The sequence below is a fragment of the Myxocyprinus asiaticus genome, chromosome 33 (genome assembly GCF_019703515.2).
Source record: "Myxocyprinus asiaticus isolate MX2 ecotype Aquarium Trade chromosome 33, UBuf_Myxa_2, whole genome shotgun sequence".
Taxonomy (NCBI): Eukaryota; Metazoa; Chordata; class Actinopteri; order Cypriniformes; family Catostomidae; genus Myxocyprinus; species Myxocyprinus asiaticus.
Window position 1 is genome coordinate 43,754,090 of NC_059376.1, and position 16,090 is coordinate 43,770,179.

The window sequence follows — 16,090 nt, forward strand, 5'->3', positions numbered from 1 at the left end:
CCAAAACTCACTTTTCCTTTGTTAAACATTCAGGTTTGAGGTTCAATAACATTTTGGATTGACTGAGAGCATTGTGTTTGTTCAACAATAAAATTAATCCTGAGGAAAACAGTTTGCCTAATAATTGTGCACACAGTGTAATTCTGTGAATCAGTCCTCAATAAATTATGTTTTACAGTGAAATCTGTTTGTTTTAAGCAGTGTCTTTAAATGTCTATTCTGAAGCGATCCAGTCAGTTTGGGGTGAGACAGTCCAAAATGTAACTCCTTTTTTACTGTACATCTTGCCATTGCAGTCTCTAGGCTCAATCATGATTTCAAGCTCGATTACACGCTACATGGTACTAGGAGATTTATACAGTGAAAAAGGAGTTACATATTGGTCTGTTCTCATCCAAAACCGATTAGATCACTTCAGAAGACATGGATTAAACCACTTGAGTCTTTTATGCTGCCTTTATGTGCTTTTTGGAGCTTCAAAGTTTTGGTCACCATTCACTTGTATGGACCTACAGAGCTAAAATATTCTCCTAAAAATCTTCATTTGTGTTCTGAAGAAGAAAGAAAGTCATACACATCTTGGATGGCATGAGGGTGAGTAAATGATGACAGAATTTTCACTTTTGGGTGAACTGTCCCTTTAACCCCCTTAATTAACGTTTTTTACTGTAGCATTTTTACATTCTTTTAGCGTTGAAATTATGGACATTTTACAGTGTAAAGACACTGCTTAAAACAAACATAATTTATTGAGAACTGATTCACAGAATTATTCGGGAACAGCATGCACAGGTTACAAACAGGGACATCTAGGAGAACATTTCATGCAAGCTTTTTGTGTTTTATTCCAATATAGGAGAATGAAAACTAAAGAGAAGACATACTAACAAAAAGACTATATAAAGCACATTATGCATTTTTTTTTATCAACTCTACACTCTTAAAAATAAAGGTTCCAAAAAGGGTGTTTTGCAGCAATACCATAGAAGAACCATCTTTGGTTCCCCAAAGAACCTTTCAGTGAAAGGTTCTTAAAAGAACCATTTTGAGAAACCTTTTACTAGTCTAAAGAACCCTTTTCCACTACAAAGAACCTTTTGTGCAACGGGAAGGTTCCATGGATCTTAAAGGTTCTTCATGGAACCATGCATGCTGATAAGGAACCTTTATTTTTAAGAGTGTACGACATGCAAAGGTTCTTGTTAAAGTGCTCATGTGCTAAAAGTGATTTCAGCAGCATTGTTACACACATGTTGATCCTAGAAGTGTAAAAATACAGAGCTGTACCATAAACCGTTTAGCAGAACAGCACCGTGACTGAAGCCCACAGTAATTCATATTCACATTAGCACTTGTGAGATTAATTCCCTCCCATCCTCTTGATTGAGGATGCATCACTGTTTTCTGTCACAAATCTGTGTGGAGAATGTCAGTCGGTTCCTCCGTTCAACAGAGCATCAAGCCACACGGAGTTGATCCCGACGACAGCGGTGATGACTGGGAGATCGGTGTGGGGAATCTAATCATCGACCTGGACGCGGATTTGGAGAAAGAAAGACAGAGATTGGAGATGAATCGCGTTTCGAGCGTTAAAAGCAGCGCGGCGGAAGGTCGTGTGGAGCTCGAGTGCAGTTGCGCAGGTGCAGCGGATGCGTTTAACGGCCTGACGGGAGCCGGGGAGCCGCAGCAGGGATATCTGTGCAAAGAGCCCAAGAAATTCAAGCTGAAAAGGAGAAATTCCTCGAATGACACTGACAGATCGTCCTCGCTGGAGATTCCTAAAGTATGCGTCGGTAAACGGAGGGAGGCTCAAGGACGCCCCGGAGAGGCTCCAGAGATGAATTCAGCACCACCGGCGGTGGACAGCTCCAGCGACGTGACTAAAGGCAAAGACGGCAAGAGAGGGAAGAATCAAGGCAAAGGGCTGAAAAGAGAGAAAGAATCCGCCAGGACGCGTAAAGAGAAGCTCGCTGATGAATTCGGATCGCAGTCAGAGAATGGATGCGCTGTCGGAGGGACGGAGAATCTCGTCGGTAGGGGCGGAATGGACGCGGCTATTGTCGAACACACTGAAGACACGAACACACAAGAACACGACCTGAAGACGGTAAGATCAAATCTGTCCTCTAAATCGTTTGTTCTCTTCTGATAGCACTCATTGCTCTCATTCAAGGGAAATTCGCTGTCACGTCTGAATCTGCTCTATCGACCCGTGTAATCAATATGAATCCAGTCATAGTCTGGCTTACAGCAAACTACTAATATGCACCAAACATCTTGATAAGATCTTTATGGACGCGAGGAAATGTGAATTAGACTGTAGAATGAGGTGACGTTGGATACAGTGTTTGCATACTTGAAGAATGAAGCTTATATGCATGCTCAGGAAATGTTGTAGTGTGCAAAGCAAAGATGCTTTAGGCGTTATTCTGTCTGTGTCTGCCTTATTTACAGGCTAAATGAATCTTTGATCAGGCAGAGTGAGTTCTAAAAAACAAAAACAGCACAAAACACCATTCCTGCAATGAAGGCATTTTGGTTGCGTTCCAAGATCAATTTAATAACAGCTTTTTCTTTTGTTTGTCAGCCATTTCCTTTGTTAACTCATCCCCTGTGAAATTCTTCCTGTCTGTTGCTAATGGAAACCTGAGCAATGTGATTTCCTCTATTTGTTTTTGACAAAGAAGCCAAGATGATCTTTTTCGTGTGTTATTTACAGTTTTAAAGATAGAGGCTCCACCCCCTCCAGTCCTGCCATTCTGTGCTATTGTGTCTATAAGATTACATACATGTGTGTTTCATTTCATCTTCATCTCAGTGACATATTGTTTGAATAGAGGCCATTCAGATATATACTTAAACTAATGCTCCGGGTTCAGCTCAATCCACAGCATTTGTGGCATAATGTTGATCACCACAAAAATTCGTTCCGACTCGTCCCTCCTTTTCTTTAAAATAAAAAAAGCACAAATGTGTGTTCCAGTGAGACACTTACAATGGAAGTCAATGGGGCCAAATTTTTGGAGGGTTTAAAGGCAGAAATTTGAAGTTTATAATTTTATAAAAGCACTTACATTAATTCTACTGTTAAAACTCATTTATTATTTGAGCTGTAAAGTTGTTTAAATCGTCGTTTTTACAGGTGTGTTACGTTGTCATGGCAACAAAGTAGAAAAATTGTCTCTAACTTTCCACAGATGTGGTTAGTATGTGATTTAATCACAGTAAAATCATGTTAACACACATATTGTTTATGTCTTGTGTCTATACTTTTGAAACAGTGAGTATTTTAATGTTTACAGATTGACCCCATTGACTTCCATTGTAAGTGTCTCACTGGAACACACATTTGTGCTTTTTTAAAGAAAAAGAGGGACGAGTCGAAATTAATTTTTGTGGTAATCAACATTATGCCACAAACGCTGTCGATTGAGATTAACTTGTATTGAACCCAAAAAATTCCTTTAATGTTTTCATTACTTTGTTGTTGTTGTTGTTGTTGTTTTTTTGTGTGTGTTTTCCTTGAATGAAGAATTTGTCAATACCTTAATGAGGTAGTATATAATTTGCTGATAGTCCAAGCAAAGGATAATCACTTAGATATTTTCTTGATTATTAGCCACTAATAAGCAATAAAAAAAATACTGAAGAGATCAAATAGTCTCAGCATCCTCGTACATTGTATGCAACAAGGAATTTGTATGTAACTGCATTATACTTCAGCTTCATTGTGTTTTTACTCTCTCCCCAGTTGAGTGTTATGACACGGTCAGTTGGAACAAACACACAGGAAACAGAGAAAACCATAGAGTCCAGTTACATGGAGCCATGTCAGCCAGGAACGAGCGTCAATCTGGAGGGTATTGTGTGGCATGAAACAGAAGAAGGTAAGAGCATTTTGCAGCTTTCCCACACATATGAAACAGAAATATGTAAAGACTGTTGAAAGGTCTTCTGCAGACAAGCTTTCCTCATTGTTTTATCAAATAATATATAGCACCTTTTCTTCTTACTATATTACACCACATTATGAATAAATCGTTATTTGAGCGGAGAGTGCAAGTTTTGTTGTGTTTATGACAGGACTGCATTTTCAAAGCAGCAGTAAGACGGAGTCATTTGAAGGAAGAGCAGACACTAGTTGCATATTGATTAAGCAAATTAAAATTGCAGACCACCATCTTAACTTCCATCACTGAGATCAAGCATAGAATGAGTCTATTTGAAAATACAATAAAAAAACCTTTAAAATGTAGCCATATGGCTGGGGCTGCATGACTATTACAAAAATTAATCATAATTGTCAATTAATTCCCTTGATAACTGAAATCACGGTAATTCATTTCAATTAATAGAATTTACACAAAAATACTTATTTTGTGTTGGACCAATGCAAGCCATATTCTTTATGTAGGCTACATTTTCAAAAACAAGCTGAGAACTTTGTTCCATAATTACATTATTGCTGTTACTGTATATTGTTATATTATAACAGGAACGTTCTAGTTTTGTCGGGCCATTAGGACAAAACGTACTCTACGCATGTACGTGAACGCAGATGCTTCTTGCTATGCAAGCTCAATTTAGTGCCTTGTTGCATTCCAAAAAGTGTCAGACCGCAATTCATAACATAACGCAAGTATGTGTTGCATTCTCAATGTTGCCACAAGAGGCGCTATAGCGGACATTTGTGTGAAACTTACAGCTTCTATGGTAAATTTTCTCTTTCAAGCCAAAAACTGTCATGCGGAGCAACAGTTTGAAGAGAATATTGCTGAGCAAGTAAGGTGAAGTCAATATATTTATAACAACTTACCTGAATAATGCACATCCATTTTAATGGCACAGACATTTGAAGGAAACTCTATTGCCCCCTTGAGTACTGAGGTTTGTTCCTGCTACGATAACACAAGAACGCACTTTAAGAACGTTATTTTTAATCAGACCGCACTCGCATCTGCATACGTGTATTTGTGTAAAGTATATATCTGCTTTAATGATAAGCTTATCTACTCAACTTACTTGTCTGTGATTGGTTACAATGCTCAACCACTGGAAATAAAAATGTAAATACAACATACAACAAAATACTGGAGTAGATATAAATGGAATGCTGTAATTGAAACTTTTCACCCGTTTAATTGTGCAGCTCTACAATATAGATAAATGGTAATGCTTAACAAACCCAAAACCTTTGCTGATTATAGAAAATGGCTTAATTTTGTACACCAGTACCATGTATTAACACATTCGATTACAATTTTTGTATAGTGTTACTCCAAGTTGGTATGCGCAGGTGTTAATGAATTCTGTTTTCCTATTGTAGAATAAAAGCTATAACAAGGAATGTTCTCACAAGCTTTTAACGCCTACAAAATATTTGTGAAAGACACATTACAAGTAACTGTTTTTGTCTCCAGGGGTTCTAGTTGTGAATGTGACATGGAGGAAAAGGACCTATGTGGGAACACTCTTGGACTGTACCAAGCATGACTGGGCCCCACCACGGTAATACATCTTCCTTACTTGAAGATTTCTTGACCTGCAGTGTCTATACATTTCCTTAAGATTGAAGAAAAGTAATTCACTATAAACACTGGACTTACAGACACTCATTACCCCATGTTGTTTTTAACTAGGTTTTGTGAGTCACCGATGAGTGACATGGACATGCCCTGTGCGCGTGGACGTGGTAAACGAATGAGGCTGGCAATACCTGATCAACCAGTTGTTGACCCGAGTCTTTCCAAAATAAGAGGACTAAGTCACAAGAGACGTGGTGTGGGAATCGGCAACAAGGGAAGACGAGGGAGTCTGAACCTCACTGGCTGTAGAACACCTGGATACTATGGCGTCGAGGACAATTCATTTACATGTGGAAAAAGAAAAGGCAAAGCTCCAGCCGATCTAGATTTAAGCTTGGTCGCGGAGGACATCAGGAATGGAAATGGGAAAAGGATACGAGCCAAATCCAGGAGCGCTCCTTCCACGCCGCAGGGTAAATCCGACCCAATGTTTCTTGATCAAGTTTGTGGATCCCCAATGCTAATAGACTGTCCGCATCCAAACTGTAACAAGAAGTACAAACACATCAATGGGCTCCGATACCACCAGTCTCATGCTCACTTGAACAGCGAAAGCAAGCAAGAGTTTGAGGTGGAGAGCGAGGACAGACTATCTGATTTTGATGATCCGCTCAGCTCTGTACCTTTTGATTCTTCTGAGAGTGTTCTCTCCAAGAAGCCCAGAACTATGTTTAAACTCAATTCAGTTGGTTCTCCGAAGAGCAGAAAAGCATTGCACAACAACAACAACAGTGCCATAGCCAATGCTAAAATACGCAGGAACGTGGCGAGTAAGGACGGATCTATAGATGACCTGAGCAACTTACCGCTCATTTCAAACATGTCTGTTGTCCTTGAGAACTGCCTCATTACGGATCGTAACACATCTGTGGAGATGCCCAAGCTAGAAGCAGAGGGTGCTATTGATAAGAGGGATATCTGTAGCAAAGTTAAAAAGGAATGTGGCTTCACTGAAAGATGCTCAGCCAAGTCTCGGACCAACAGACTCATTACCGGCGCCCCTGCTCCCCCAAAATTGACTGCAATTCCACCCACTGCGTTCTCTGCTAAAGAGGATTCTTCCCATCAGAACTCTACAACTGTTGCTCTCACAAATGTCAAGAACCTCTCTCTGAAACCCATCAAGCCAAAGCTGGACATTATTGCACATGTTAACATGGCTAATGTGCCCACCACCCTTAGAAAAGTCGGTAAGAGAAAGGACAAGTATCGATTGAAGGACAAGAATTGCAAAGATCCACGGAGTCCTAAAAGCGAGCCAATGTTCACAAAAACGGACGATGCCAAGAGTGTCGGGAAAGACTTCCCTGTGAGCCTCTTGAAAGAACATTTGAGCAAACAGGATGTTGTAAATGGGCCAGGTGAAACGCAAGAAAGCCGCATGGCAAGCATTAGAGCGGAAGCGGACAAGGTGTACACTTTTTCCGACAATGCACCAAGTCCTTCTATCGGAAGCTCTGCGAGAATGGACTGTGGCCCCCTTACAAACGGAGATGGAGCCACTGCGAAAACAAACAGCCCCGCATACTCCGACATATCAGATGCTGCCGAGGATGGAGGATCAAACTCGAGATCTAGAAGAAACTCGACGCATGACTCGAACCCAAACAGCAACATCAATCTAAAAATTCCCTCATTGAATACTGCAGTCACGGTAACCCCAGGTAAAGAGGTCCAGTCAACATCTCACAGCCATGGATATGAATCTCACTGTATACCAGGTTACATGCACTCTGGACAAGCACATTCCATTTCGTTTTTGAAGGTGGCTTCACCTTATGGTCGGACAAAGGATGAATTGAGAGATTTAAATGAGGATATAAAAAGCTCAGATTCCTCTACTCAATCACAGCTTCAGTATCCCATGACTGAAACGGACACAGCACTTGCTCAGTCCTTGTACTATGGGCAGTACAGTCGTGGTGTTTCCATGGACCAGAAGGTTCTGATGATGCCCAGCACCCATAGACAACTCCCTGACACATGCTGTGAGGAAATCCAATACAGCAAGCAGAGTAGAGGTCAAGTTAGACGTGGATCTGAGCAGAAAGAGCGAACAAAGGACGACCAAAAGCAATTTATAAACTCTCCTCAGTCCATTCATAAGGGGGCAAACTCTGTTAAAATTAACTGTGCGAAACCTGGGTTTATATATGTGCACTTGGACAAGCAGCTATCATTTCAGCAGCAACAGGGGAAGTCATCCAATATCTCCATGACAAAAGATCAAGGGGTTAACAAGGAATCTGAAGACCTCAGTTTGGAGAGTTCAAACTCAAAATCAAATGTGGACACAAATGTAACATTTCTAAATGTAAGTTACTGATGTTATTTATCATTTTCTGAGGAAAATGTTCTTTTAAAGACAATTAACAGACTTCTAGAAAGGTTGTGTTGGTGTTGTTTTCATACAGTTTTGGGATGATTTTTCATACAGGTATGATCCTTAATCATCAAATTATCGAAATGCCAGGATTGTTTGACGATTGAGATCGATTTATTGATTTATTTTGAAATTGTCCATGACAAAGAACGCATTAAACACTAATCCTACAGGGCTACTGTTGCATAACAAACGGCTTCCCTGTGAGTATGTTGGTTTGTTCATTGGTTTGTCAGACCAGAAACTGTTTGACAGTAGATGTTCCTCTGGGTTTAGGCTTCAGAATCTCAGTCCTGGAGCCACTCTTATCAGTCCAAATATGTGAAGCAGCAAAATCAAGAGTTTAACAAGATGTCTGAGGAACTGAGTTTCAGTCCAGACAAGGGGAAAGATTGGCACATTCCACTGGAGCCAGAGTCCAGACTGGAGACCGAACACCAGAGCGTCAAGTGTGAGACCACTGCTGATGTCATGGAGGACAGTACCAGACCAGGCGGGGACGAGATGGTGGGAGAAATATCTGAAGACTCACAGACTGCAAGAGGGGCCGCACCATCACCTCAGCAATCTTTTATCCAGTTTCAGCACTCCTACCCGTATTTACACCTGTGTGACACCAGTAGCAGTGCTTACAGAGTGATGTCTCCTGCTTTAGTACACAATTACCCAGGTAATCTTATAGACTTATACACCTTAGAAGGAAATATCACACCAGTATTCACACTAAATATCCCTGAAGTGGAGACTATTTTGTACTGTTTGTAAAGAGTCAGTCGTGTCTTTTCCATTCCAGGTTTCCATTACCCTCTTTATGGAAAAACAGCGGGGAGAGAGGACTCAGATGGGGCTCAAAGCAGCAAACCAGTGACAGATTCTACAGCGCTAGAGCTTCTGTCACATCCTCTCCTGCCTTATCATGGCACATCTCCTGTGGTACGTTTGTAATTCAAGTACAAGACACTGGTGTACAATTTATTATCAAGACAAGACCAGGGTCATGTTTAGAAGGTAACCTCTCAGTTACCTAAATTCTCGCCAGAGCCACATTAGACGTTCACACTCTGTGTGTATTGCATTTATTTGGAGTCCTACAGAAACCCTACCCCGAAACCTAAACCTACCACTAAACCTAAACTTAGTAACAGCGAATGAGATTCTTGGGGATGTGGGGATGTTCCCTTCTAGACACAGCCCAAGACCAGGACCTCCTTTCCCAATAACGATCGGTCTTAGTTAAGAGCATTTTCTACGAGCGATTTTACGTACGTTCGTTATTTTTACGTACGTTTCCCAAAACTGCATTTAACATGAACACGCGAGGACGTGCTTTAAGTGTTACTTGAGTCGCTGTCCGTGTGACAGTGCTGAAATCTGCTGCTCGTCATTGTAACTTCATTATATTTGTGCGTAACTTTACAATCATTTGTAATTTACCTCGCTAATATTTGTTTAAAAATATTTTTTTAAATATTCAACCAAAGTAACTACATATTTACATATTGTTTGACAATTATTTTGTGCAGAACAATCTATTTCTTTTACACAATCTGCTTTCACAATCTGGTGTGCATGTGTAATATTTTGTTTTCACACATTTCTCTTGATATGAAAGCTTCCAGGATTAGTGAAGACAGCGGAGTCCCTGTGTATGATCCTGCTAATTACAAGCATTCATTGAATATTACGAGGTTCACCGTGATATCACGCAGCGTAAAATAGGGAGACGTTTAGAAGATGCGCTTTAGGGACATTCACCAATAAAGCAGAGGTCTCTTTTACTCCCAAAATTTATAACATGCGGTGCTACACAACTTGTAGTGCTGGCGAGAGCACCTTAGGGTGTCAGATAGGAAGAGAAGACAAGGATGATGAGCCAATATATACTGATGATTTTCATGCAGTTATTGACTTTTTCTTCTGTCTCTGATTTTAATTTATTATTTAGTCTGCATCAGTCATGCCACCACTTTGCTGTTACCAACTAGTCCACACAAATAACATATTTGTTTACTAATTAATGTATTCATCCATTTATATAGACCATCTATTTTATGCATTTCATTATTATTATTATTTTTATATTTGTCTGTTAAAATAAAAATAAATAAAACATAGTTATCCTGATTTTAAAGTTTAACATAAAGTGTAGCTATAAGTCTGCATAAGTCAATGTGCTTATGATGCTCTTTGCACTGTACGAGTACTCCAGAGCACTTTAAATCTATGAGCATTTTCAAGTACTACTTAAGTTACGATGCTTTTGGGAAACGGACCGCAAAACTAAGATGAATCGTAAGATGTATTCTGCGATTTACTTAGGCTTACGGTGCTTTTGGGTAACGAGGCCCAGGCCGTTTTATACTTCTACTTCAAACCTTCACCATAGCCTCTAAGGACCGAATTCACAGTAGCGCCATCTTTCATTTTTGATGGGAATGACAACGAGGCTGTGAGGGATAGACTAACCTGTTTAACCTGTTGATGTGCACCCCACGCCCACCCCCCAGAACTGATGTTACTTTGCTTAAATTAATTCACATATACTATATAGTCTAGTCAAAAAAGAGTTAATGATGTTGACATATTATAAAGATGTATAATTTGTCAACATTATGAACAATTTTGAACAGCACACTATATGGTAAATGTGAACTAATTTAAGCAAAGTAAAGTCAAACCCATGGGTAGAGTCAATGAGCATCAACAGGTTAAAGTATTTTGGATCACTCCAATAACAAAACATTGAAAATAACATCTTTCCAAGAAATGTCCATAAAAAATGAGTTGTGGAAAATGAGATGTAATCTTGGAGCTTAATACAGCTTTATGCAGTGCATGCCATTGAAGGGACTGTAAGTCTATTCCTCACAATCTCGTTTTCATTCATGTCTAGAATCAAATATTGTACAACTGTGATTAAGGTCCATGCAGTGGTTTGCATTTGTAGTTTGTTGTGTTTGTGCCATTCTGCGAGTACGCAGCCAAAGCACTCATGTGTTGAGGGAGAAAATTCCTTCATTTCTGAAATAATGAATTATTTCACTAATTAAGAAAAACAATGTTACTTGTGGATTCAAAAGTATTTATGCAAACATGTTGAGATTGAGGTCCATATTATTTATTATACATGTTGTCTGCCATGTAGAGAGAAAATAAATAAGGCATATACTATGCTTGCTCTTGAGTTGCTTAAAAAAAGAATAAATAAATATTTTGGCATACATTGACCCACGCTGTGCACTGAGAAAAAATAATCAAGTTAATAACTTTCTGGCTTGACCAACAGGAAATGGGTCTTTTAAAGGCTTAGAAGCTGCACTTTACAAAGCATATAGGCAATATAACCAACTCATAACAAGTGGTTTTACATTTGCTTAAATATTAGAAGCGTTCCATTTTCATAACTTATGAAAAATGATTATTAACTGTACACTGTACTGTAAAAGTTTGGAAAGGTCTCGAGTAGAATAACAACAACAAGCATATTGTTTCACTCACAGACCAAATATATATTGCGTAAAAGCCATGAAAGCACGGAGTTTATGTGGCCTTTATGTGTGAATCAAGCTCATTTTATAATAACCCTCATTAGAATGTTTGTGTTGAAAAAAATGTCTTAATGGTCACATTGCAATGCTATACCAGTGTAGAAAGTGCTGGTAAAGCTGGACTGGGAGCAGTTAGTAAATAAGACACAGGTTTTTGCAATGAAATACTATGCACTAAAGTGGAGTTTTGCTTCATTAGCCTGGAGAGAGAGGATCTCCGGAGCAGGACAGAGAAACTGAACGGGAGAGAGAAGTGGTTCCTTTCGGCCGTCACCTTCAAACGCGTCACCTGACTCACTTGGGCATGGGCTACACGCTGGTGTCGGGGCAGTATGACCCATTTCCAGGTGAAAAGGTCAAAAACAACAGAACTGCAGTCAATATTAAGTGTCACTTACAGATCAGAGGAAAGAACTCAAATGGTAAGAGTTGATTGTAATGCTCTGTGATTTTCCTTCTAAAGGTTTGAGCTCTGCGGCGCTGGGTGCTAACCAGCAAGTGACGACAACACAGACCTGCTCCAGTGGTGAGAAAAGTAGGAAACAGGTCACCCAGAAATGAAAATTTTGTCATCATTTACTCACCCTCATGTCACCCCTGAGGCTAACATTCTCTCAAACATCTCATTTTGTCTTCCACAGAAGAAAGAAAGTCGATTAATGGTGCCTTCAAGTAGGGGGCCTGTGTATCTCAGCGAATATTGACGCTGACTATCACACCTGGAGTCGCAAGTTTGAATCCAGGGTGTGCTGAGTGACTCCAGCCAGGTCTCCTAAGCAACTAAATTGGACCGGTTGCTAGGGAGGGTAGAGTCACATGGGGTAACCTCCTCGTGGTCGTGATTGGTGGTTCTCGCTCTCAATGGGGCGTGTGGTAAGATGTGCGTGGATCACGGAGAGTAGCATGAGTCTCCACATGCTGTGAGTCTCCGCGGTGTCATGCACAACGAGTCACGTGATAAGATGCGCAGATTGACGGTCTCAGAAGCGGAGGCAACTGAGACTTGTCCTCTGCCACCCGGATTGAGGCGAGTAACCGCGCCACCACGAGGACCTACTAAGTAGTGGGAATTGGGCATTCCAAATTGTGGAGAAAAGTGGATAAAATAACAAATAAAAATGGTGCCTTCATGTCATGTCGGAATGATCATATTTAGTAGTTAAGAGCACATGAATGCCACCACAAAGTGGTGTAGAAAACTGAATTTTCTTTGGGCCAGACTTTCAGAGTTGTGGGTGGGTTGATTAAAGAATCATGGCGGAACCAAATTAATATTGGTAATAGTTCAGTTTCACTTGTGGAGTTTTGGATTTTGACTGTACAGTTTAGTTTGTGTGCATTTTTTGTACTGTTAATGAAGACTAGCGGAAAAGCTTGCCAGAAAATAAGACTCATTTAGCTTGTTTATGAGGCAACAGGCATGTGCAAACAAAATAAATTCCCCTCCATGTGGCGGCACCAGAATAATTAAATAGATAGATTACAATTGGACTGGATAACGCTCCAATTACACAACTAATATGCAGCTTTTGCAGCTTGCAAAATGGGTACATTCTTTCCAACTTATAACACTTGAACATAGGGCTGGGCGATACATCGGATGTTCACGAAATTATCACGATGATTTTGCTGGCAATATCAAATTAAGCAATATCGTGAGTAACTGCAGTATTTTCCCACAATGTTTCCAAACTAATTTCACGGTCCTTCTGGGCTGCACAATTAATCAAAATAACATCAAAATCTCAGTAATGTCATTTGTGATTATTAAACAGAAAAAGTCTGCGATGTAATTTAATTAATACATGGTCTGTGTGTGCTTCAGAGTGAACAGGTGACATTTATGATACGCTTTTTTTAGCACTCTTAGTGTCGCTCACGTGCATTGGGAACGCAAAGTGCTGCATATTTACACAGTAGCGCAATTTCAAACACTGTAACCGCTAAAAGTTATTACCGTATATACTGTAAATCTAAAAACAGCACAATGGGCAGTGGTGGCTCAGTGGTTAAGGCTTTGGGTTACTGATCAGAAGGTTGGGGGTTCAAGCCCCAGTACTGCCAAGATGCCACTGTTGGGCCCTTGAGCAAGGCCCTTGACCCTATCTGCTCCAGGGGCACCATATCATGGCTGACCCTGCACTCTGACCCTAGCTTAGCTGGGATATGCGAAGAAAAATAATTTCACTGTATATGTGCAAATGTGTGATAAATAAAATTAATTATAATTAAAAAATGTTATGAATCAATCTGATTCACTTTTAATGCCATTTAAGCAAAAACATAATTATCGAGATATATATTGAATATTGTGAATAAGCATAAAAATATGTAGATTTTTGTAGCCAAATCGCCCAGCCACTACCTTAACACACATCACATAGTATTTACGACTTCTGACTTCGGAAGTTTGAACTTCCCAGGAGGACTTGAACGCAGCATAAGTCTAAACAACATGAGGGTGAGTGAATGATGGCAGAATTTTCATTTGTTGGTGAACTATCCCTTTAAATGAAGTAAAATAACAGTTTTGTTACTTACAATTTGTAGGCTGTTAGTTTAATGTTTTCATTTTAGGCCACATGCACATTAATAAAAGTTTTCTTTTTTAAATAGTTTTCAGTTTTCTAATGTCATCATGTTCCTAATCCAATCTCGATGGAAGAAAATGCCAGACCAGTGCGGATAAAATCCGTAAATGTATTGAAATGAATGCGTTTTCAAACGAAAGCACAACATGTTGAGAATCTTGTCTTTTTAATCTTCACAGAAAATGACGGGAAGATCTGAGATATTCCCGACCCACACACAGATTCACACAGACATCAATTCCATGGTGTTTCTCATCGCCTCCATTGGAGGCAGCGACTAATTTCATTTCTAACCAATGAATGTACTAATGAAGAAAGACTACAGTCCTGTCAGTGGAACTATATATATATATATATGTGCTGATATAACGATGACTGAGGCTTTGTAAGACAAGGACCGTATAAACCCTCTCTGCCTGTAAATGGCTACATCTAGCTGTTTGTATGCACTTATATTGTTGTGTAATCATACTATTGAATGTCTTTGCTATTTCCTCACCTCTGTGTGGTAAAGGACGGTGCAAAATAGATTACAAGTGATGTACGGTGGCTCGCTCTGCATTAACTTATTATCATGAATATACTGTTATTAACAGCCATTAATCTATTGTATTGGATAAAGTGGACATTAATCGACAGATCATCTCAGTGCCATAGAGTATTATTGTGATGTATATAGATGTACATAGTTTAACAAAGCTCAGCAGCGACTATAAACTAGCTAATGTACCTTTGTATTGACTCAGTGCAATGGATACGGTTGTCTACCCACCTCATTTACACGGCAGACGTATTCCTTTGTTACTTCAATAGTGATCCAGAACTAAATCTGTTTACAAGTGGTTTTCTGGAAGAGAGAGAGTCTGTGGTGTAGGTTGGTCAAGTTCTGTCATTAGGTTTTACACCATCAAACTGCTGTTGCTTTTTATACTGTCTCTGCCTTAACATGTTCGGCAATCCAAATAAACAGTGAAGGTTGTTTTTACACGGTCGTTGTATTTTTATGGAAAATGTTTAGTTTATTGTGAAGATAAGATGACAGAGTGAAGAATAATAGAATAAACCTTGTTTCAATATGACAATGTTAACATGGCATGTTTTCACTTACAAGAAATGACCAAAACACCACCAGTTAATACTGCAAAATCTCTTTCAAGCAGTGCAAGCAGCTTTCTCAATATTTCTGTCATTTTGCTTAATTTCTTGAGACCAAATGCCACTGTTTTATTGAAGTAAAAAATAACTGTAGTAACTTTGGTTCCTCCTAAAAAAGGTACTGTGGTGGTAACATGGTGCAGTGATGGTACTTTGATATCCACTACCTTTCAAAAGTTTGGAAACACAATAACATTTTGTACTTGAATGAAACTGATGATCTCAAACACCTTGAACATTAGTTATGCTGCACATTATTAGTACTCTTTGAATGAACTGTTTTATATTTTCATTTATATTTAAATGTAGTTTTTACCTGTGATGTCAAAGCCCCATTTCAGCAGTCATTCCTCCAGTCTATAAAGAAAATAATGCATTACGCCATCATTAAGAAATCCTTTTAATGTGTTGATTTGTTACTCAAGAAATGTTTCTTATTATTAGAACAGTTGAAAATGGTTGTGCTACTTAAAGGGGTCTTTTGACATATAAGAAGTCACTGTACTATAAAAACATACTGTAAGTTTCAGAACTGAAATCTTCCTATTTAATAGAAAAAGAGCATTTATTTAAACCAGTCTCTAGAAACAGCCGGTTTGGAATTTGTGGAGCTTATGAAGTCACAAGGACCAAATACATCTGCATAATGACTGCCTCTTCAGCAAGACAACGCCTGCTTTTCATCATTGCACCGTTGGCCCCGCCCACTCAAAGTCAGTCACACAGGTGAAGAGGAGAGAGATGGGGCCTGTCATGGGAGATTCATCTACAGCAAAGTGGGCTTACACAGGACACCTTCATGTGCCAATCTGGATTGAAATGTTTTTC

The 16,090-nt window shown here is 39.4% G+C and overlaps 1 protein-coding gene across 2 annotated transcripts; it reads left to right on the top strand.

Annotated features, from left to right (window-relative positions):
• The first annotated feature begins 1,419 nt into the window (after positions 1-1,419).
• Positions 1,420-15,145, top strand: LOC127423840 (zinc finger protein 608-like). Of its 2 annotated transcripts, none has more exons than XR_007894387.1 (9): positions 1,420-2,107; positions 3,752-3,887; positions 5,421-5,508; positions 5,640-7,899; positions 8,245-8,638; positions 8,762-8,901; positions 11,716-11,871; positions 11,980-12,042; positions 14,287-15,145. XR_007894387.1 is itself a non-coding variant. In XM_051668471.1 (9 exons), exons 1-9 carry the CDS (start codon positions 1,427-1,429, stop codon positions 14,304-14,306), a joined length of 3,930 nt encoding a protein of 1,309 aa, XP_051524431.1. In that variant the 5' UTR covers positions 1,420-1,426; the 3' UTR covers positions 14,307-15,145. The 2 variants fall into 2 exon arrangements, 1 of the variants encoding a protein (XP_051524431.1); XM_051668471.1 differs by having other exon boundaries at positions 11,716-11,863.
• The last annotated feature ends 945 nt before the right edge of the window (positions 15,146-16,090 follow it).

Coding starts and splice junctions, on each gene's coding strand:
- LOC127423840 (XM_051668471.1), top strand. CDS start 1,427: ATGTCAGTCGGTTCCTCCGTTCAACAGAGCATCAAGCCACACGGAGTT. Junction 2,108..3,751: donor AAGAACACGACCTGAAGACG/GTAAGATCAAAT, acceptor CTCTCTCCCCAG/TTGAGTGTTATGACACGGTC. Junction 7,900..8,244: donor CAAATGTAACATTTCTAAAT/GTAAGTTACTGA, acceptor CTCTGGGTTTAG/GCTTCAGAATCTCAGTCCTG.